The sequence below is a fragment of the Trichechus manatus genome, unplaced genomic scaffold (assembly GCF_000243295.1).
Source record: "Trichechus manatus latirostris isolate Lorelei unplaced genomic scaffold, TriManLat1.0 scaffold00038, whole genome shotgun sequence".
NCBI lineage: Eukaryota > Metazoa > Chordata > Mammalia > Sirenia > Trichechidae > Trichechus > Trichechus manatus.
Window position 1 is genome coordinate 15,567,653 of NW_004443974.1, and position 19,581 is coordinate 15,587,233.

At 51.9% G+C, this 19,581-nt stretch overlaps 1 protein-coding gene across 1 annotated transcript; it reads right to left on the bottom strand.

Moving 5' to 3' along the window:
• Nucleotides 1-554: 554 nt before the first annotated feature.
• FAM78A (family with sequence similarity 78 member A) lies at nt 555-19,281 on the bottom strand. The gene is made up of 2 exons (XM_004375769.2): nt 18,299-19,281; nt 555-1,862 (listed from the first exon to the last, which is right to left on the bottom strand). The coding sequence occupies exons 1-2, from the start codon at nt 18,619-18,621 to the stop codon at nt 1,334-1,336; spliced, it is 852 nt and encodes a 283-aa protein (XP_004375826.1). The 5' UTR covers nt 18,622-19,281; the 3' UTR covers nt 555-1,333.
• Between the last annotated feature and the right edge of the window lie 300 nt (nt 19,282-19,581).

Here is a 19,581-nt window from a genome sequence, read left to right on the forward strand (position 1 = left end):
CGCACCCTCCCCAGCCCTGGCGATAAGCAGCAGGAGACTCTGCTGATGGATGGCCTCCCAGACTTTCCAGCTCCGGGACCACCTATGGCTTGGCTGCCCTCCTCTGGAATACCCCCCGCAATGCTCATCAGTGTGGATGCAGAGCCTGTCTGCATCCCCCCAGAGAGCCCGGGAGGAGTATCCCCTAGAAGGATGTGAGCCCCCCCAGGTTAAAGTCTGACAACGCAGTTGCAAGAAGAGGCGAGAGTGCCTTCCTTATCTTGGTGACTAACCCTGGGGCTGTGTCCTGTCGGTCAAGGTGGCCGGCCTTGCAGGCATTTGGGAGCAGTGCGGATGGAAAAGGGACAGCCCCACACTGTGAGGAGGTGCCGTGGACCTCGGGTGGGCACTGAGGACTGAGATCATGAAATTCCCTGGGCTCAACCTCCAGCTCGTGGACCCCTCCCTCTCCTCCTAGACCCCCCCCGAGGCAAGTTAAGGCCGCCGAGAAGACAGAGGAGATAAAAGGGGCCCCACGGCAGACCTTCTGGGGGCCAGAGCTCACAGCCCCTCTCTGCAGGTACCAGGGGTGGGGGCTCTACTGGGGGAGGGAAGAGGGGCTCTCTGGGCGGGGTCTGTCTGTGGCTTTGTTCCTGCTGAAATGAAAGAATGAGCAGCTGGTTTTAGGTCTAAATCTCTTCCAGGGCAGCCAAGAAGAGAAGCTCCTGAATCTCTCACCTCAGACCCAATTCCTCTCCCTCCACCTCCAGCAGAAAGACGAAAAGTCCAGTAGAAAAGAGATCCTGCTTTCTTGTCCCGTTTTGTTTTTCCCTTTAAATTCAGCTTAAGGCAAAAGTTTGGCAAAGCAAGTCTATGTAAGGCCGCATGACGGAGGACGAGGGGGAGCCGTGACGGGGAGACCCCTGCTCTCGGCAAAGTCACCCGCGAGTGCCATCGGGCTGATGGATCCACGGCTCAGCTTCCTGCATCATCGGCTCCTCCTCCTCCCACCCCTGAACCTCATAAAGAGGAGTTAAAAAAAGAAAAAGAACTAGAAAAGCAGTTGTTTCTGGGAGTCTGTTGCAAGTGAATGGAACTGAGAAAAGGAGGGAAGCAGATCAGAGGTGACACTGAGGGGCACATGTGGGGTTTGTCTGTCCCGTTTGGGTCTCCCCACTTCCCCGCAAGGAAGCGGTTCTGAGAGAGCCGGGGGAGGCCATCCTGGGCATTAGCACAGTGAGATCCGTCCCGCTGGGAAAGGTAGAATGGTTGTATTTTGCTGAATGACAGAGTGTGTCTGGGTTCGTTCTGAGTAGTATTGTTTGTGAGTCTAACCTACCGAGTGCCATGGCCGTTACCGGTGCTTGGGCGGGATCACCACCAGCGGCGGGCCATACTTGGGCCGCCACATGAGGACCTGTGCGTCGTTGGCGTTGGGCTTGACCAGGGCGCTGGGTGGTATGGGCTCATTCTTGCTCAGGATTTTGGGCTGGTCCTGGGCAATGGGTTCCCGGAGCCGGGCCCGCTGGCCCAGCGGCCGGTTGGGGTTCACCTCGATGCTGAGCTGCATCCGCCAGTGCAGTGTCTGCAGGATGATCATGTCGTTGGTCGAGGTGTTGGTGGCCACCAGCCACGTGGTGAAGCTCTGGTCCCGGTAGATGTTGGTCAGTTTGGCCACGTTGCTCTCGCTGACCGGCACGGCCCACGTGACGCTGGGGTAGAAGTTGTCATTCATGCTGATGATGAACTTGGAGTCTCTCTTGGTGGGGCCCACGATGGTGCATGTCTCCGTGGTGTTGCCGTACCAGGGGTAGTTCACCCCGTCCGAGTCACTGATGGCCTCAATCTTGCCCTCCTGGAGGTCCGGGAGCTCCCAGCTGGACCTGGAGACAAGGAAGGCCAGGTCACACACTCAGTCACTCAACAAGGCTTTTCTGTCACCGTATGGTAGGCCAGGGATTGTCCTGGACCCTGAGGATAGAGCATAGACAAAGCTGACCCTGTCCTCTTTGTCCATGGGGGTGCTTACCATCTCTGGGGATAGACAGTAAGCAGATATACAATATGCTGGCTGAAGTGGGGCTCCCCCAGACATGGCCCTCCTCGAAAGCCATATCCCCTTCTCTCGCTCCATCTCCGATCAGTCTCCCCCTAGGACTGAAACCATCATAGATGGGGGCTGATCCCAGCTGGGCTTTGGGAGCGGGGCGCACCACTTAGAGGAGCCTGGTGGTTAGTACTGGGAGTCCTGATGCAGGCTGGGTGCCAGGCTGAGCAGCGTGCCCCACCAGCTCACAGTGCTGGCCTCCGCAGACCTCAGGCAGGGTAGAGATCATGGGCTCCCAGAGGTTGGGTGACTCCTCGGCGGCCACGCAGCGTGTCAGTGGTGGGCGGGGTGGGTCCCGCCTGCACCTGCCCCAGAGAGGCAGCAAGCTTCCTTCTCTAGGGCCCGACAGGAAGCTGGGGTCAGCAGATCTGAGGGTGATTCCCGGCCCCTCCACTAACCAGCTGTGTCACCTTGGGCAAATGTTTGCTCTCTCTGGGCTTCAGTGTCCTCAGCTGTGAAAGGGGGGATCCTGGCCCTTGCCCCCAGCGCTGTGGTGAAAGGCACGGGAGCTAGACCCCCAGACTCCTCAGCATGGGGCGTGGGGGCTACTCTCACTGCCACAGCTACTGCCACACGGGGTCCAGCCTCCCCAGCCCCTCTGCCCAGACTGGCATCAGTGCCGGGGAGAGCTCCTGGGGCCCAGGGGGCTAAGGGGCCCCTTCCTTCCCCTCCACCCACCGCCTGTCTTTCAGCTCACGCTTGCCTAGGAGAAGCAGCAACGCAGCTGCCATGGCCAGAATGGCCCCTGTCTGGTTGGCACCCATTTTTAGAACATTAGAAAGAACAAAGGACGACTGGACCAGGGCCCTCCCAACGCTGGGCTCAGCCCCAGCCTCAGGGGCAGCTTCATACCAGCTCCTGAACTGGGCCTCGGAGGGCTTTGCTGCAGCAGCACTGCACTTTCTACACAGAACCTCCCCTCCCACCCCTGCCCTGTAGTTGCCTTGCATTTACCTGCCGGAAGGCTGAGGGGGCTTAGCCTTCCCAGGGTGGGAGCAGAGGCCCAGGGCTCCGGAGCTCAGACACAGAAACCCACAAGCCGTGCTGCTGCAGGTCTCAGCTGCCACCGCACTGGCTTGAGACAGTGGACACGGTCCCGGCCCTCTCTGGACCCCAGACTCATCCCACACATCCCTCCTGGGGTCACCAGGAGGACTGCAACCCCCTTAGTGTTACAGGCGCAGCCACTACTGCTGCTGCTGCCCTCATAGGGTCTCCACAAGTTCCCACTTATTGCTGTTTACTGTGCACCAGGCACAGTTCACAGGCACAGTAATGAAACGCTGGTGGCATAGTGGTTAAGTGCTATGGCTGCTAACCAAAATGTCAGCAGTTTAAATCAACCTAGGCACTGCTTGGAAACTCTATGGGGCAGTTCTACTCGGTCCTACAGGATTGCTATGAGTCAGAATTGACTCGACGGCAACCGGTTTTTGGTTTTTTTAGGCACTATATATACCAATGTATTTCATCATCACAAGACCCTTGCAAGGTAGGCGTGATTATCCAGAGTTCACTGATGAGACAAAGGTGGTGGGGGCGGTCAGAGAGTTTGTGACTTGCCCAAGATCACAGAGCTAGTAGCCCACACTGAGATTGAATCCCAGCTGGTCTGCACCATCCTGAAGCTGTGGCCCTTAATCACCTACCCTGCTACCTTCCCGCACTGGGAAGCCCACGGGGACCAGAGCATGCCCACACGGGCCTTGTCACTACCTGAAAACACAGCCGCAAAGCAAATGCCCGTAAACAGTGGCTGCTAGTATTGTCGTTGTTGTTGTTGTTATAATAATAACTCTCAGCCTGTCCCGAGCTGCTCTGTGGCACACAGACCTCATGCTCCCGTGTGGCAGTGGGCACAGCAGCATCGGGAGAGCCCACCTCCCCAGGCTGGGGCCTCTTTGAAGCACAGACTCACAGACAATCACCTCCATCCAACCCTACTGTACAGACGAAAGCCAAGCTGGGAGTGAAGGACCTCCTCCCACGGGGGTTTGGCTAAGTGGGGGGCAGGGACGCAGGTGGCCTGGCTTTTGCCCAGTGCTGTTCGCAACTTGGCACCTGCAATGCTGACGCTCAGGACACTTACGCCAGTATTCAGTCCGCACACCTACGTATGCTCAGGTACTCTCCAGGAACACGATGGTTTCCAGAATGCATTCCTCCCCCACTGAGACGCATGACTTTGGTGTTACCACGAGCAAAGCTGGGGTCACTGAGGGAGAATAAGGAGTCCTGGTGCCACAGCGGTTAAGCACTCAGCCGCTAACTGAAAGGTTGGCAGTTTGAACCTGCTCAGCGGCTCCACAGGAGAAAGACCTTGCAATCTGCTTACAGATTACAGCCAAGAAAACCCTATGGGGCAGTTCTACTATGACATACAGGGTTGCTATGAGTCGAAAGTCACTCAATGGCAGCTAACAACAACAACAGGGAAGAACAATCAGGGAAATGATTTTGTTCCTCTTACTGTCCATTTCACTGAGAAGCTCACAAATTATGGTGATGCCCGCCTAGAAGGCCATCTCCTATCTGGCCCCAAACACGGCCAACTCCCAGGGAACCCAGGCAGCAGTTTATCTGAACCCACATTTCTAAAGCATGCACCACCAGTCCCCAAGACCGCAGGGTCCTCCCAGGGACCCCCCGCCCTGCAGCGCCAGAGCCAGCAGCAATGGGCTAAGGATGACGGTAATGACCGTTGGCCTGGTGCTTCCGTTCCCCCACAGGGTGGGCTACCGGTGGGTAGAGGGTCAGGTCCCTGTCAGAATTTCTCAGCGGCCCTGTGCCTTTGCAACCCTGGTGCCCAGCCTGCTGTCTTGCAAGGCACTCACTTCTGTCCTCTCACAGTGGATGCACTTGCTTGGACAAGTTTTTTTTTTGTTGTTGTTGTTTTTAAGGCAAAAAGCAAACTTGTGAAAGAAACTCTGCTCTTGCCTTGGCCCCCTTTCACTTCCAAAAGCTAAAGGGCTTGTTTTGGGGAGTGGGGCCCAGCACCAGAATGGCCCTTCTCGCTCAATCTCTGAGCCAAGCTTGGGGCTCCCTCTTCTTTCCCCAGCCCCCAAAGGCCCAAGCCCGTCACGGGCAGGTGACAAGCCTCATGAGTTGGCAGATGAGCAGTGTCTCATGTGGAAAATTACTCAGAATAAATAAATGACCCTGCTGCCAATGGCATCATGTTTTCAAATCACCACAAGGCCAGTGTGGGCATGGTCTGGTCCCCGTGAACCCCCTCAGATCCCAGGATGGCACGGAGCAGCCCAGGATCCGATCTCAGCACCAGTTACTAGCTCTATGATCTTAGACAAGTCATAAACCCTCTGACCCTCCATTTTCTCATCAGTAAACTGTGGATCCATTGCTGTCAAGTCGATACCAACTCAAGGAGCCCTGGTTGCACAATGGTTAAGCACTTGGCTGCTAAACAAAAGGTCAGTGGTTCGAACCCACCAGCTGCTCTGTGGTAGAAACATGTGGCAGTCTGCTTCCATAAAGATTACAGCTTTGGAAACCCTATAAAAAAAAACCAAACCCATTGCCGTCAAGTCGACTCTGACTCATAGAGGCCCTATGAGTAGGACTGCCCCATAGGGTTTCCAAGGGGCAGCTGGTGGATTCAATTTGCCGACCTTTTAGTTAATAGCTGTCGCTCTTAACCACTGTGCCATCAGGGCTCAAATGGGACAATTCTAATCTGTCCTATAGGGTCGCTATAAGTGGGAATCGGTTTAGTTGGTTAACTGGATAATCACACCCACCTTGCAAGGTTTTTGTGACAATTAAGTGTATTAATGCATATTGCCTGCTGTAAACTGCAATAAATGGAAACTTCTGGAGCCACTTGAGAGCTGTGTCTCTAAAAGTCACAGATTTTCGATCCCTGACTTAATCGGAAGGCTTTTCTTTTTTTTAATCTCATATTTTTGGATCATACATGCTCTTAAGCAGTGAATTCCATAAAGTTACTGCCTCCCCTACACCCTGTAAGATTTCCTGTTGTTCTGAAATAACCTTAGACTTCAAGGCAGACCCTCAATTCTTTGCAACATGTAGTAGAGGAGTGAGCTCAGACCTTGGCCTTTGTCTGTCTGATGGGGACAATAAGGGCTCCTACCCTGGAATGGGCCCCGGGACATGCAAACAGTTAATATGCTCAGCTGCTAATAAAAAGGTTGGAGGTTCGAGTACAACCAGAGACACCTCAGAAGAAAGGCCTGGCAATCCACTTCCGAAAAATCAGCCATTGAAAACCCTGTGGAGTACAGTTCCACTCTGACACACATGGGGTCAACTCAACAGTAACTGGTTACCCCAGGATACCCACTTACAGGATGTAACTGAAAGGTATAAGCAAAGCTCTCGGCATCAAGCCTAGCCAGAGCGCTCAACCAACATATTTATTTGGTGGGGAGGAGAATTCTGTGAATAAGTTCAAACCCACCTGTTCCTGGGGCCCAGGAGTTCACAGACTTTGATCTTATGCCCCCACGGCCTTCTTCCCAGACCCAAGCGTCTGTTGGGCTAGTCCTTGCCTAGTGAGCTGAAGAAGCACTGATCTCCCTTCTTCCCCTTTTATCCTCTCACTGGCCCCTGCTGCTCTTCAAGGCAGGACTGGCTACAGAATTTGCAGGCCCTAACAATTAAGTGCTCAACTGCTAACTGGAAGGTCGGTGGTTTGAACTCTACAGCAGCTTCACAGGAGAAATGACTTGGCGATCTGCTCCTGTAAAGACCACAGCCCAGGAAACCCTATGCGGCAGTTCTACTCTGACACATGGGGTCGCCAGAAGTCGAAAATCAACTCCACGGCACCAAACAACGGTACAAAATAAAAACACGAGATCCTCGTTCAAAAAGGGTTAAGAATTTCAAGACAGTGACAGCAGAGCATTAAATCATGCCCCGGGCCCTATACCACTACCCACGAAGCCGGCCTGTTTCACCTCTCACCCTCATCCTCGTAGGTATGGGACCCAAAGGACAGCAGGCGAGTCCAGTGTTGGACCTGGACCTCAGCATACTTCCTGGGGCCCCTCACATCATGTTTGAAATGGACTCCTCAGCTTCCTTCAACGTCCCATTCTTACCACGTCCCCATCCATCCATTCACTGAGAAGCACCTGCATCGACGCTGGCCACCATGTCATGCCCAGGATGGGCTGAGCCACTGCCCACGTCAGCCCTGTACCCTACGGGCACCCAGCGCCATCCCCGACTTGCCCTCTCACTTCTGGATCGCCCCCTCTTCTCCTCTGCCTTTGCTCGGCCCCGAAGACCCCTCCTCTCTCCCTGGGAGGCCTGCTTCTCCTGTCCTACAGTCTGTTCCCTCCCAGTAACCCCAGAGCTCTTTTAAAACACAAATCTGACCACTCATTGTTCCTCCAACGATGTTAAACCCACCATGGCTCCCCATTGCCCTTAAAGCCAGATGCTGTTAAAACCCAAGGCTCTGCCCACCTCACCAGCCTCTGTGCACACCTCCCCAGGCCACCCCACGCTCCGCCGTGCCGTTGCCAGGCTCCAGACCCATGACCTCCTCTTCAGTTCCTCTAATAGGCCTGCCCCTCCTGTCTCAGGGGCATCCCCCCTCTCCTTCTCCTCCCCCTGCTCCTCTTCCTGTCCAAGGTAACAGCTACTCATTGCTCACCACTCAGCTCTGAAGTCACCACCCCAGGAAAGGCTGCCCTGACCCTTCATGCAAGGCCAGGTGCCCCCTTTGGATGCCGTTGGATCCTGAGACTGCTTCTTCTGGGCAAATGCACAACTGTGATTAAATAATTACACAATCATTTGTCTAAGATCTCTTCCCCAGATAGACCATAAGGGCCAAGAGGGCAAGGCCCCGTCTGTCCTGCTCACCAATGCATCTCCAGGATCTGTCACTGTGCCTGGCCCAGAATCAGGGCACGAGTGATGCTGTGGCCTGAGCCAGTGACTGTCAGCAACTGCAAGGCCACAAGGAGGGCTCTGTGACGAGGTCAGGGTGCCCAGAGTTACTCGGTGCCTCTGCTCTTGGGACTTTCTCAGCCAGGAGCAACTGCAGCTGGAATAGTCACCCCACTCTGGGCGGTGGAGCCCTGGTGCACAGCGGTTAAGAACTCAGCTGCTAACCAAAAGGTCGGCAGTTTGAATCCAACAGCCGCTTCTTGGAAACCCTATGGGGCAGTTCTACTCTGTCCTACAGGGTCTCTATGAGTGGGAATCGATTCGACGGCAATGGGTTTCTCTGGGTGGTGCAGACAGTTACTGTGCTCAGCTGCTAACTGAAAAGTGGGGAGTTCGAGTCCACCCAGAGGCACCTGAGAAGAAAGGTCTGACAATCTACTTCTGAAAAATCAGCCATTGGAAACCCGATGAAGCACTTTTCTACTCTGACACACACAGGGTCACCATAAGTCAGAGTCGACTGGCAGCAACTGGTTCAGGATGGCCATCACCGCAGCAATGCCAGTCAGACCAGGAATGTTTCCTGAGTACGTAGCACGTGCTGGAAGCTGTACTCACATTCACTTCCCCACTGCCCTGAGGCTGAAGCAGTGGGCACGTTCTAGAGAGGAGACCTAGAGAAGCTGAGAGGCTGCTCCACAGTTACACAACTGGGCAGCAGCTGGGCCAGGGTGACAACTTGAGCGAGCGCTTACACACGTGGCCTCCAACTGAACCTCACATACACACACGCAGAGGTATGACTGACAGTGAATCTGAAGGGGTGGAGAGGCCTGCCCTGGAGGCACCCACAGGCATGAACGAGGATCACCCTGGTGGGGTGCGCACGCTCAGAGCTCCAGGTCCAGCCACCAACAGGGAGCTGGTCATTCCAGAAGGCCCCTTGGGGGTGTGTGGATGAAACCAGGGCTACCCAGGGGCTTTGAGCACAGGGGTACCTCAGAGAGGAGGGGTGTCACATCACCGCTGAGGCCTGGGACCAGGGAGACAGAGGCACAACTTTCACGGCATCTTTGGGAAGAACAGCCTATGTGAAGGTTCTTTTCTAACCACTATGGAATGGCCCTACTCCGTGCCAGGTGGTGGGCCTGAGCCTGGGCAGGGCACCCTCAAGCTTTCGTGGGAACCCGTCTCCCACCTGTTCAATTTCTAAGTCAGGGGCTCCCTCTGACTACTGCTCCCCAGGTCACGGAAACGGGTTCTAGATTTTAAAGCCACAAGACCCAAGTCTACTTCCTTTCAGTGTTTCCCAAACTTCCCGTCTCTTTCTAAATTTTGTCCTATCTACCTACATATCACCTTTACTGTCAGCTAATTGTTTCCTGAAAATGGGTCGCTTTTTCAAAAACTCAACAGTTTTAAAAAAGTAGTTGCCATCAAATTGACTCCAACTCATGACAACCCCATGTGTACATGTTGTAATTTTTTTGTCAAGATATAGTCTTCTAAAATAGTTAAAACCAGTTTTAACTTAAAGCGACCCCATGTGTGGCAGAGTAGAACTGTGCTCCATAGGGTTTTCCATGGCTGACCTTTCAGCAGTAGATTGCCATGTCTTTCTTCTGAGGCACCTCTCAGTGGACTCGAACCTTCAAACTTTCAGTTAGCAGCCGAGCTATCTGCACCACCCAGGGACTCCCAATTCAGTTGAGTCTCTCCTAAGACACAATACCTGTAAAATAACATGCTCAATATGCTAGTCATACATATTATCTAACATACATTAAAATAAATATGTTGCTTTAAAATAAAATTTAGCCATGACCCTCCCCTAAGAGTCTGTCACCTACCACAAGTGGCTTCAGTTCTGCGCTTTAAGCAAAGTTTTTACACATAAGGGCTTGAGGCTCCAGGGTAAGAGGCCTGCCCAAAAGCACATGGCCCCTTTCTCCAGCACTGGCTTTGCTCCCCTCACGCTGGCCAGGTGGGAATTTAGGGACTATCTCAGCTGGTCCCAATTTTACAGATAGGGAAACTGAGGCCCAGGAGCCCCCTTCCAGAGCAAAGACTGGAACCCGGTTTCCTGACTCCTGCCGTGTGCTGCTGCCCACTAGGCGGGCCCTTTCTACCAAACAGGTCACCAGGCCCCTCCTCTCAAAGCCCCCACCCCAGCTCCCCGCCCACACCCTGGAGGGAAGGGCTGGAGGTTTCACCTCCCTTGCTGCCTGTGCTCCTGCAGCTGGGCTTTCCTCCAACAACAAACCCCACTACTTCCGGGGCCCGGCCACCCTCTTCCTGCCAGCCTCATCCCTCATACCCAGGCCACAGCCCCGGGCCCCTGAGGGCTAACAACAGAAGGAAGGGGCCTACAGTGCCTGTTCAATTTTAGTTTTAAACTACGTGCTTTTTGTTTAAAACAAAAAAAAATTCAAGTCCTAAAGGAGTGCATAAAGTAAAAAACCAAAGCCTTCTATTCCTCCTCCCACTCTGAGGTTACTAACCATACAACCGTTTGGTAAACATCCTTCTAGACCTTTCTCTTTGCATATACACATGGTACATGTTCCCACTCTGTTTTCTTTTTAACAAAAATGGGCTCCTACCCTACATACTGTTTTAGAACTTTTGTTTTTTAATTTAACAGAAAATATCATCTTTTTTCTCATGGAGAGCATCTACAGACCCAGCTCATGTTTAGCTGCCCTATTATATTCTGCATGGTAGACAGACCATACTTTAATCCTCTACTGATGGGTGCTTGATTTGTTCCTGGAATTTTGCTGTTAGGAACAGTGCTGGACTTGACATCCTTGCACATGTATCTTTATGTTCTTGTTCTTTCATTCATTTATTCTTCACGAATTCATTTGTTTGGTAGATTATTTATTGTATGCCTACTCCATGCCAGGTACTGGGCTAGGCGTACAGATTTCCCAAGGACAGACTCTAAAAGTAGACCAACAGTTGAAGGGTGTGTATATTTGACATTTTAATAGATATTACCAACTGAACCCCCAGAAGCTGCTTGAAATTTTCTCCCACACACAGCACTCCAGGCTGTCCATTTCCCCAGCCCTTCTCCAACACTAAGGACTCCCTGGGTAGGGTAAACAGTTAAGCACTCAGCTACTAACCGAAAGTGTGATGGTTCAAACCCACCCAGAGGTGGAAGAAAGAAAAGCAGTGATCTGCTTCTGAAAGGCCACAGCCTTGAAAACCCTACAGAGCAGTTCGACTGTGCAGCACATGGCGTCACCATGAGTAAGAATCGACTCAACAGCAGTGGGTTTTGGTTTTCTCCAACACTGGCTATTACTGATTTTTTTCACTTTGACCCAGATCGGATCACAAGAAAAGGATCTCAGTATTTAGCTTGTGATCTCCAATTCACCAAAAAAAAAAAAAAAAGAAAAAAAACTCATTGCCGTCAAGTCGATTCTGATTCAGTGACCCTACAGGACAGAGTAGAATTACCCTATAGGGTTTCCAAGGCGTGTCTGGTGGATTAGAACAGCCGATCTTTTGGTTAGCAGCCATAGCCTGCTGTAGTTCTTAACCACTGTACCACAAAGGCTCCTCTTCCTGATTACTAAAGCTAATTTCTCTGGGAGCAGACAGCTTCTCTTTTTGCCCGTTGGAAGATGGGTGAGGGCTGGAGTGATCGCTGGCCTGGACTGGCCCAGGAGAGTTCTCTTTAGGCTGTGTCATGCCTCCCTCACCCCATTTCCTCCCACCCCAGAGCCCTGAAACAAGGACTTCCCTCCCCACCCCTGCTCACACCCTCCGCCCAGCCCTGAAGGTGGGGGTGGTGGGCCGCCTTCCGGTGGCAGAGAGGAAGCCTCGTCCTCAATTGTTCTGTGCAGAGCTGCTGCTTAGCCCAGGCTTCAGGAAGAGGCCACGTGGCCACCAGGGACATTCCCCCTGGCTGGTCCCCAGATCCGCTGGAGATGAGCAAGGCTCCTTGGGTAAGTGGCTTAAGGTCACAGAAGCCGTTTCCTCGTCATAAAATGAGAACCTTGAGAAGTCCTCGGGAGGACACAATGAGAAGACAGGGAGTAGAGAGGCAGCCCAAGGTGCTATTCTCACATCATCTCAGGTCCCTCCACCCCTGCCTCTCAGAGCCCTGCGACACCCAAAGTCACCCGCTCTGGCTGACAGGTCCCATCATCCAAGGACTCTCACAGGAGCGGGGACGACAGGTACAACCACAGCAGTAATTACAGCAATCTTTACGCCGACTCTTTGCCAGCCATTTCATAACTGATAATAAACTATTGATAATTATGATTAGTATATTAAGGAGCCCTGGTGGCACAGTGGTTAAGCACTCGGCTGCTAGCCTAAAGGTCAGCAGTTTGAACCCACCAGCCGCTCTGCAGCAGAAAGATGTGGCCGTCTGCGTCCGTAAAGATTGCAGCCTAGGAAACTCTATGGGGCAGTTCTACTCTGTCACATGGGGTTGCTATGAGTCAAAAATCAACTCGGCGGCACCCAACAACAACCAATTGTAGTATTAATAGCAATCATGTACTGAGTGCTCAGCTCAATATGCATCAGGCACTGTGCTAAGCCCCTACCATGCATTATCTCATTTAATCCTCATGATGACCCTATGAGGGAGGTATTATTATCCCATTTTGTAGATGGGAACAGTGGGGCTCAGAAAGGCTATAAGACTGGGATCCACACCCTGCAAGACATGAACACAGCAAGGCGGGACTATCAGCCCAAGAGACCCTCTCTACTTGAGCTGCTCTCCTCCACTCCCCCTAAGTCTGCACTTTGGTAGAATCCTGAGCCATAAACTAGCCTTGACCTTGACCTTGGGTGAGGTTCGCTGGAGGCCACAGAGAAGGGCAAGCTAGAGGCAACTTGAAGCATCTCCCACACAGGCAATAAATTGTGACTTGTCACTTAGAAGCTACTGTGCCAGCTGACAGGTGGCGGTTGCGGAATTGCGGAGGACGGGGCTGTGGAGGCAGGTGTCTCCAACAGTTTGGAGGGGGATGGCTTTAAAAGTAATGTGGGTTGGCCCAAAACCATATAGAATCTTCTCAAGCTGGCTCAGAGAAGCTCACCATTTTACAGCTCTCTCTGTAGAAGTCAGGGTATTAGTAAGCTGGTGTTTTTAATTATTCCACTGCAAACATCTCAAACCCAGAATGTCATTCTAAAAAGTTCACCTCCTGGATTAGAGATTAATCTCAAACTGGGATAATGTTTGGGGGTATTATGAATTTCAGTTAAGTATGTGGAATGAATATTTTTAATACAGCCCATTTGTAAATAACAGAAGTCTTAACCTAGCGTTTGCCACCTGGCTGCCCTCTCCACCCCCAGGCTACTACAGCTTAGTGCGTGGGTTTAACTTTAATGCTTCAAATTGTCTGGGGCTAGTCCAATGGATCCCCACTCATCTGTCAGTTTGTCATACTGTGGTGGCTTGCGTGTTGCTGTGATGCTGGAAGCTATACCACCAGTATTTCAAATACCAGCAGGGTCACCCATGGTAGACAGGTTTCAGCGGAGCTTCCAGACTAAGACAGACTAGGAAGAAGGCAATCTACTTCTAAAACAAATCGGCCAGTGAAAACCTTATGAATAGCAACGGACTATTGTGCAAGTAAAATTTTGCTGAAGACAATTCAAAAAATGGTTGCAACAGTACATCAACAGGGAACTGCCAGAAATTCAAGCCAGATTCAGAACAGGATGTGGAATAAGGGATATCACTGCTGATGTCAGATGGATGTTGGCTGAAAGCAGAGAATACCAGAAAGATGTTTGCCTATGTTTTACTGACTAAGCAAAGGCATTTGACTGTGTGGATCTTAACAAATTATGGATAACACTGCAAAGAATGAGAATTCCGGAACACTTAGCTGTGCCCATGAGGAACCTGTACATAGACCAAGAGGCAGTCATTCAAACAGAACAAGGGAATACTGCATTGTTTAAAATTAGAAAAGGTGTGCGTCAGGGTTGTATCCTTTCACCATACTTATTCAATCTGTATGCTGAGCAAATAATCCGAGAAACTGGACTATATGAAGAAGAACGCAGCATCAGAATTGGAGCAATACTCATCCAACAATCTGCAATATGCAGATGATACAACCTTGCTTGCTCTAAGTAAAGAGGACTTGAAGCACTTACTGATGAAGATCCAAGACCACAGCCTTCAGTATGGATTACACCTCAACATAAAGAAAACAAAAATCCTCACATCTGGACCAATAAGCAACATCATGATAAACAGAGAAAGTATTAAAGTTGTCAAGGATTTCATTTTTGCTTGGATCCACAATCAACGCCTATGGAAGCAGCAGTCAAGAAATCAAATGCCATATTGTATTGGGCAAATCTGCTGCAAAAGACCTCTTTAAAGTGTTAAAAAGCAAAGGTGTCACCTTGAAGACTAAGGTGTACCTGACCCAAGCCCTGGTGTTTTCAATCATCTCATATGCATGCGAAAGCTGGGCAATGAACAAGGAAGACCAAAGAATTGATGCCTTTGAATTACAGTGTTGCAAAGAATATTGAATATACCATGGACTGCCAGAAGAATGAACAAATCTGTCTTGGAAGAAATACAGCCAGAATGCTCCTTAGAAGCAAGGATGGCAAGACTTCATCTCATATACTTTGGACATGTTATCAGGAGGAGCCAGTCCCTGGAGAAGGACATCATGCTTGGCAAAGTAGAGGGTCAACAAAAAAGAGGAAGACCCTCAATGAGATGGATTAACACAGTGGCTACAACAATGGGCTCAAACATAGCAACAGTTGTGAGGATGGTGCAGGATTGGGCAGTGTTTCATTCCATTGTATATAGGGCCACTATGAGTTGCAACCTATTCAACAGCACCTAACAACACTCCAGTGGTTCTCAACCAGGGGCGATATCACACTCCTCTCCCGTCGCCCTGACAGGGGACATTAGGCCATGTCTGGAGACATTTTTGGTTATCACAATTAGGGGGAAGGGAGGTGCAACTGGCATCTAGTGGGTAAAGGCCAGGGAGGCTGCTAAACATCCTACAATGCACAGGACAGCCTCCCACCACTAAGAATGATGTGGCTCTGATTCAGGCATGGCAGAGGGACAAATCTGGGCTGGTGGAGGTTACTGGCCAGTCTCACCAACTCACCACACTTCACTTTCTTTCAAGCCCTCGGGCTTAAAAAACACAGAAACCAGTAGTTATCACAGGAGGTCTGGAGTAGGGGAAATGGGAAGAGTGTTTAGATCACATCTCGAAACTTCTATTTACATGCAAGGAGGATAAGAAGGCTGAGGCTAAACAAGCTCGGCTCATTTCCAGACGGTGCTGGTTGGATGCAGAGCTCTGCTTATGGACTGGCCTCTCCTCTCAGGGACGCTGCTATGTGACCCTCCAGTTTCTTAATATGATTTTGTTGAGTAGTAATAAGAAATCGAATAGCCACAATTTCAGTCACGGGATCATCACCTACCTACACCTGTCCTCTTATTGATTCCTCACAGCCGCCTACAGGGAAATTCTGTCCTTCCCACTTCACAGATGACACAACTGAGGCTCTGAGAAGTGACTTGCCAAGTCCCCCGAGCCAGTATTGGTAGATCACTCTGACCCCTGAGCCTGAGCCCACTGACCACTGCTCCATGCCACTCCTTCCAGGGAACCTCAAAGTCTACCCTCTTCCTGATCTGGTCCTATCCCAAGGCTACAGCAAACCCCGGGGGAGAATGAGATGTGCCCCATGCAGAGGGGAGGTCACAGGGGACCCCAGTGCTGAAAGACACGTCCTGGGGAGGGAACAAAGGGAACCACCAGGGGAGAATAGAGAAGAAGGAAAATGGCCTTTAACCACTTGAAACTCAAATCTTCATGATGTAAAGTATTTTGAAATTTTTAAAAGTCAGGAAGTGGGCCCTGTGTGAAAGAGGAAGGCCTGGGTCGGAGAGAAAATGCATGACAATGAGTAATTTACATTTGTCCCGATGCTGTAGTTTCAACCATGATCCCCAGCTCATTACAGACACCACTGATCATGCCTTATCTGGTAGAATAATCATCACATAATAATAACATTAAAGATGGTAACCACTTAATATTAACTATTTACCTGACGCTTAGTGTAGTGCTAACTGCTTGGCAAGGGTTGCCCCGAGTAATTATCACAATAAATCATGGATTAGGACGAGTATTCGCCCCAATCTGCAGTCGAGGAGACTGAGGCTCAGAGTCGCTCCTGAATTTGCCTAGAGTTAAACCCCTGGAAAGTGAGAAAGCCTGGACTCCTGCCCAGGCCTGCTTGCCTGCAGAGCCTAAGCATATATTAGGTCTAACCAGGAACCAAGGGTTTGCCCAGTAAGGACAAGGTCATCTCAGGTCTCCTGACTCTCATGCCTGGATCCAGCAATGGTGCCCAAATGTACACAGAGCCACCGAATGGAGAACAAGGCCTACGTGCCTGAAGATGTTTATAAACCCCTGTGTACAGATGGGGAAGCTGAGGCTCCGGGAGGGCCCCCAGGGTGCAAAGCCAGTTAAGACAGAAGCAGATCTGTAGCTGGGCTGTGTAATTCTGAACACAGCCTTTTACCTCTGCCGCACGGATCTTGTCTCATTAGCCTCTAGTCCCTTTAATTCTCCCCAAGCTTTCTTCTTCCTAGCAGTTATATCTTCCCAAATTCAGAAGGGCGCTCTGGCTTCCCTACCCCTTCTAGGAAAGAAAGTAGGTTTCGTTTTTCTACAAAAGCCTTTGTTTCCTGACAATTGTCCTTGCAAAGTCCCAGACAGCTGCTGGGCTTCAGGCTTCCTAGGAAGCTCCACACCGAATAACTAAGAATAATTTCCATTCCTTCTTGGAATGAAAAGTCAGCCCTCAGCCTGACATGAATTAATAGCTGCTTTTGAGAACTGAGGGGCTAGGGTGTAGAAATCAGGTTGGTAGAGTGGACCCAATGAGTGTCTAGAGCTACCCCACATGCACCTTCTTTGGGGCCACCATGGTTACGCTGTCATGTTAGGTTTTACGGTCATTTTCCTGTTTGCCTTTTAACTTCAAAGTCATTCAGTGGAGAAGCCAAAAGATTTGGGGTTCTGCCACCCCTGTCCCCACCCCAATCCCTCTTATTTACAGGTGGCCCATGAAGTTCTTAAATAGGTGAAAAGTTCCGACTCCTGGAGAAACTCTCGGCCCTCACTTGCAGAACCAGGAAGTGAGGCCTGGTAGGGTGGAAGTTGAGAGAGAGGCTGGGGGCAGTGCTGGCGGCTAGTCGCATGGTGCGGGCGGGTCAAAGGGGAGCTGCCCCTCAGGGCCTGCCTAGCTCTCTCAAAAGGGACCTAGTACTTGGAAACAGTAATTTTCACAGCCTCTGTCAACAACAACTGTCCTCTCCTTCGTGTTCTTAAAGTGGCACTTCACGTCACATCCCTTTCTCTTCTGTCTACATCCGGGATGGCCATCTCTGGGGTCAGGGAATATGCCAGAAAATAAGATCCAGGGTCCCAGCGTCTTGCATCAAGACCTACAGTATCCTAGGAACATTTCGGAGACCAGGCTAGAGAGAAAAGGCCAGTGGGCTCCACTTAGCTATTTATTCCTACTTAGGGCCTTTGGGACGCTGACATTTGAGGTCTGCATAAAGTGGCCTTCTGCCTTGGAGAGAAAAAGCTCTACATTGTGAAGCAAATGAGGTTTCTAAAACTAACCCCTTGAACAAAACACGGTTTGGTAACAGCAAAGCATTCCCCCAGGTCCTGATGTGCATTTAAAAACACTGGAGGGCCAAGCTCAGGTCCAACCACAAGGCACTGTAAAACTTCAGAGGGCCAAGTTTAGGCCCAAACACAATGCACTGTAAAACTCTGGAGGCTTCCCAGGGCCCCTTTCTCCTTTCCTGAGTAGCTGCCACATGCTCCCTGAGGACTGAGCCTGGAGGGCAGAGCCGTGGCCTCTCTCTGGTGACCCCTGATGGCACCAACACTCTGTGGGCAGACACCACACTTGCTTTGCCAAAGAGGCACAGGGTGGAATGTTCCTCTGCTTTCTCAGGATTTTGCAAGGAAAGAACACAGGAATCCTGGGGCCAGGGACAGTGGGAGAGAAGGTCCTAGAGCCACAACCTCAATTTTTATCAACAGGCAAACCCTCCACAGAGTCACTTGGCCAAAGGGGGACTCGGAGGCCACTTCCATACCTACCTAAAGCGTGCCCCTGGCCCTGACGAGGCCCCTCTCTAAATGGTCTCTCCAACCCACCTGTCCCCCCCATACCCAGACCTCTAAAGCCCCATCCACCCAGCAGTCCACAGAAGTACTCCTGAGAAGTACTCACATGCCCTGCTCCCCATACTGGTTGTAGAACTCCATGTGGCTGCACGCCTGAATCCAGCCAACTATCCAGGTTTCCTTCTTGGGGATGGGTGGCATGACCACCTGGGCAGAGGCGCGGAAGTGGGGTGTCCGGTAGCGGAGCACCACGCTGGAGGACTCGTCGATGCTGGTAGGGATAGGGTCGATAGAGGCTTTCACATCAATCACCGTGATACCTTCCCGGAAGACTCTGGCTTTGCCGCCGATGCTCTGAATACAGCCCATGGCACAGAGGACGGCTCTGATCTCCAGGGAAGGCCAGCAATCCCAGGGAAGACCAGGCATTGAAAGGACCAAGGCTGCCGGACCCAGTGCAGAGGGCTCGCCAGTCTCAAAGCTCAAGATCGATATCCATAGGATAGAAAATTTACTGAGTAGAGGGGTTTTGCATATCACTACCTTGGGCCTGTTTATAAATAAGAATTTTGCTGCATTTCAGGAGCTCTAGGCTCTCTCTTCTTCTCCTAGCAGTGGACAAAAATCACCGATATTCTTTGGGTTAAAAAAGGAAAGTTTGGAGTTTAATGGATAATCATGTTGTTCTGACATCCAGCCCTTCCGTGCCTCACGCTCAGGGGACGCGGGTCGGAGACGCTCCCCGAAGTCTTCGGATGAAGAAGGCGACTGCTGGCTGACATATAAATAAGGAAGGCTCGGTCGCCTGCGCGGTCCTGCCACCCTCCCTGCAGAAAACCGACTTCCTGCCCTTCTGTCTTCCGCACGCGCTCCTGGGCACACACACCCGGCCGCTCGCCCAGCGGAGCTGAATCAATTAAAGAGCAGTTTCTGTTCAATCAGTGAAGATCCAAGCCCCACCGGTGGCGAGCGCCGACCGGCGGCTTCCACGAGGCGAGCGCCGGACTCCGGCCGCTGGCGGAGTCCCGGAGGAGCCCGGCGCAGCGCAGGTCCAGTCGGCGCCCACTCGCAGGCGTGGGCAGGGGCGCAGGCCAGACGCCCCAACGTGGGCGCGCTGCGTGCCACCCGCCGCCGAGCGCTCGCCGCGCTGTTGGTTGCCTCGCCGCTGCCGCTGTCTCCGTGAGGGCCCCGGGGCTCCGTTCGGGCTGCCGCCGCCTGGTTCACCGCTGCCGCCTGAAGATCTGGTGGGAGGTGGAAGGGACAGGGCGTCAGGGCCCGTCTCAAAGTTGAGCCGAACTTTGCTGCGGGGGGCGGCGGGGGCGCGGCGACGCGTGTGCGCGGGGCGCAGGCTGCGGAGCTGACTGCACAGCTCTGGGCGGTCTACCCGGA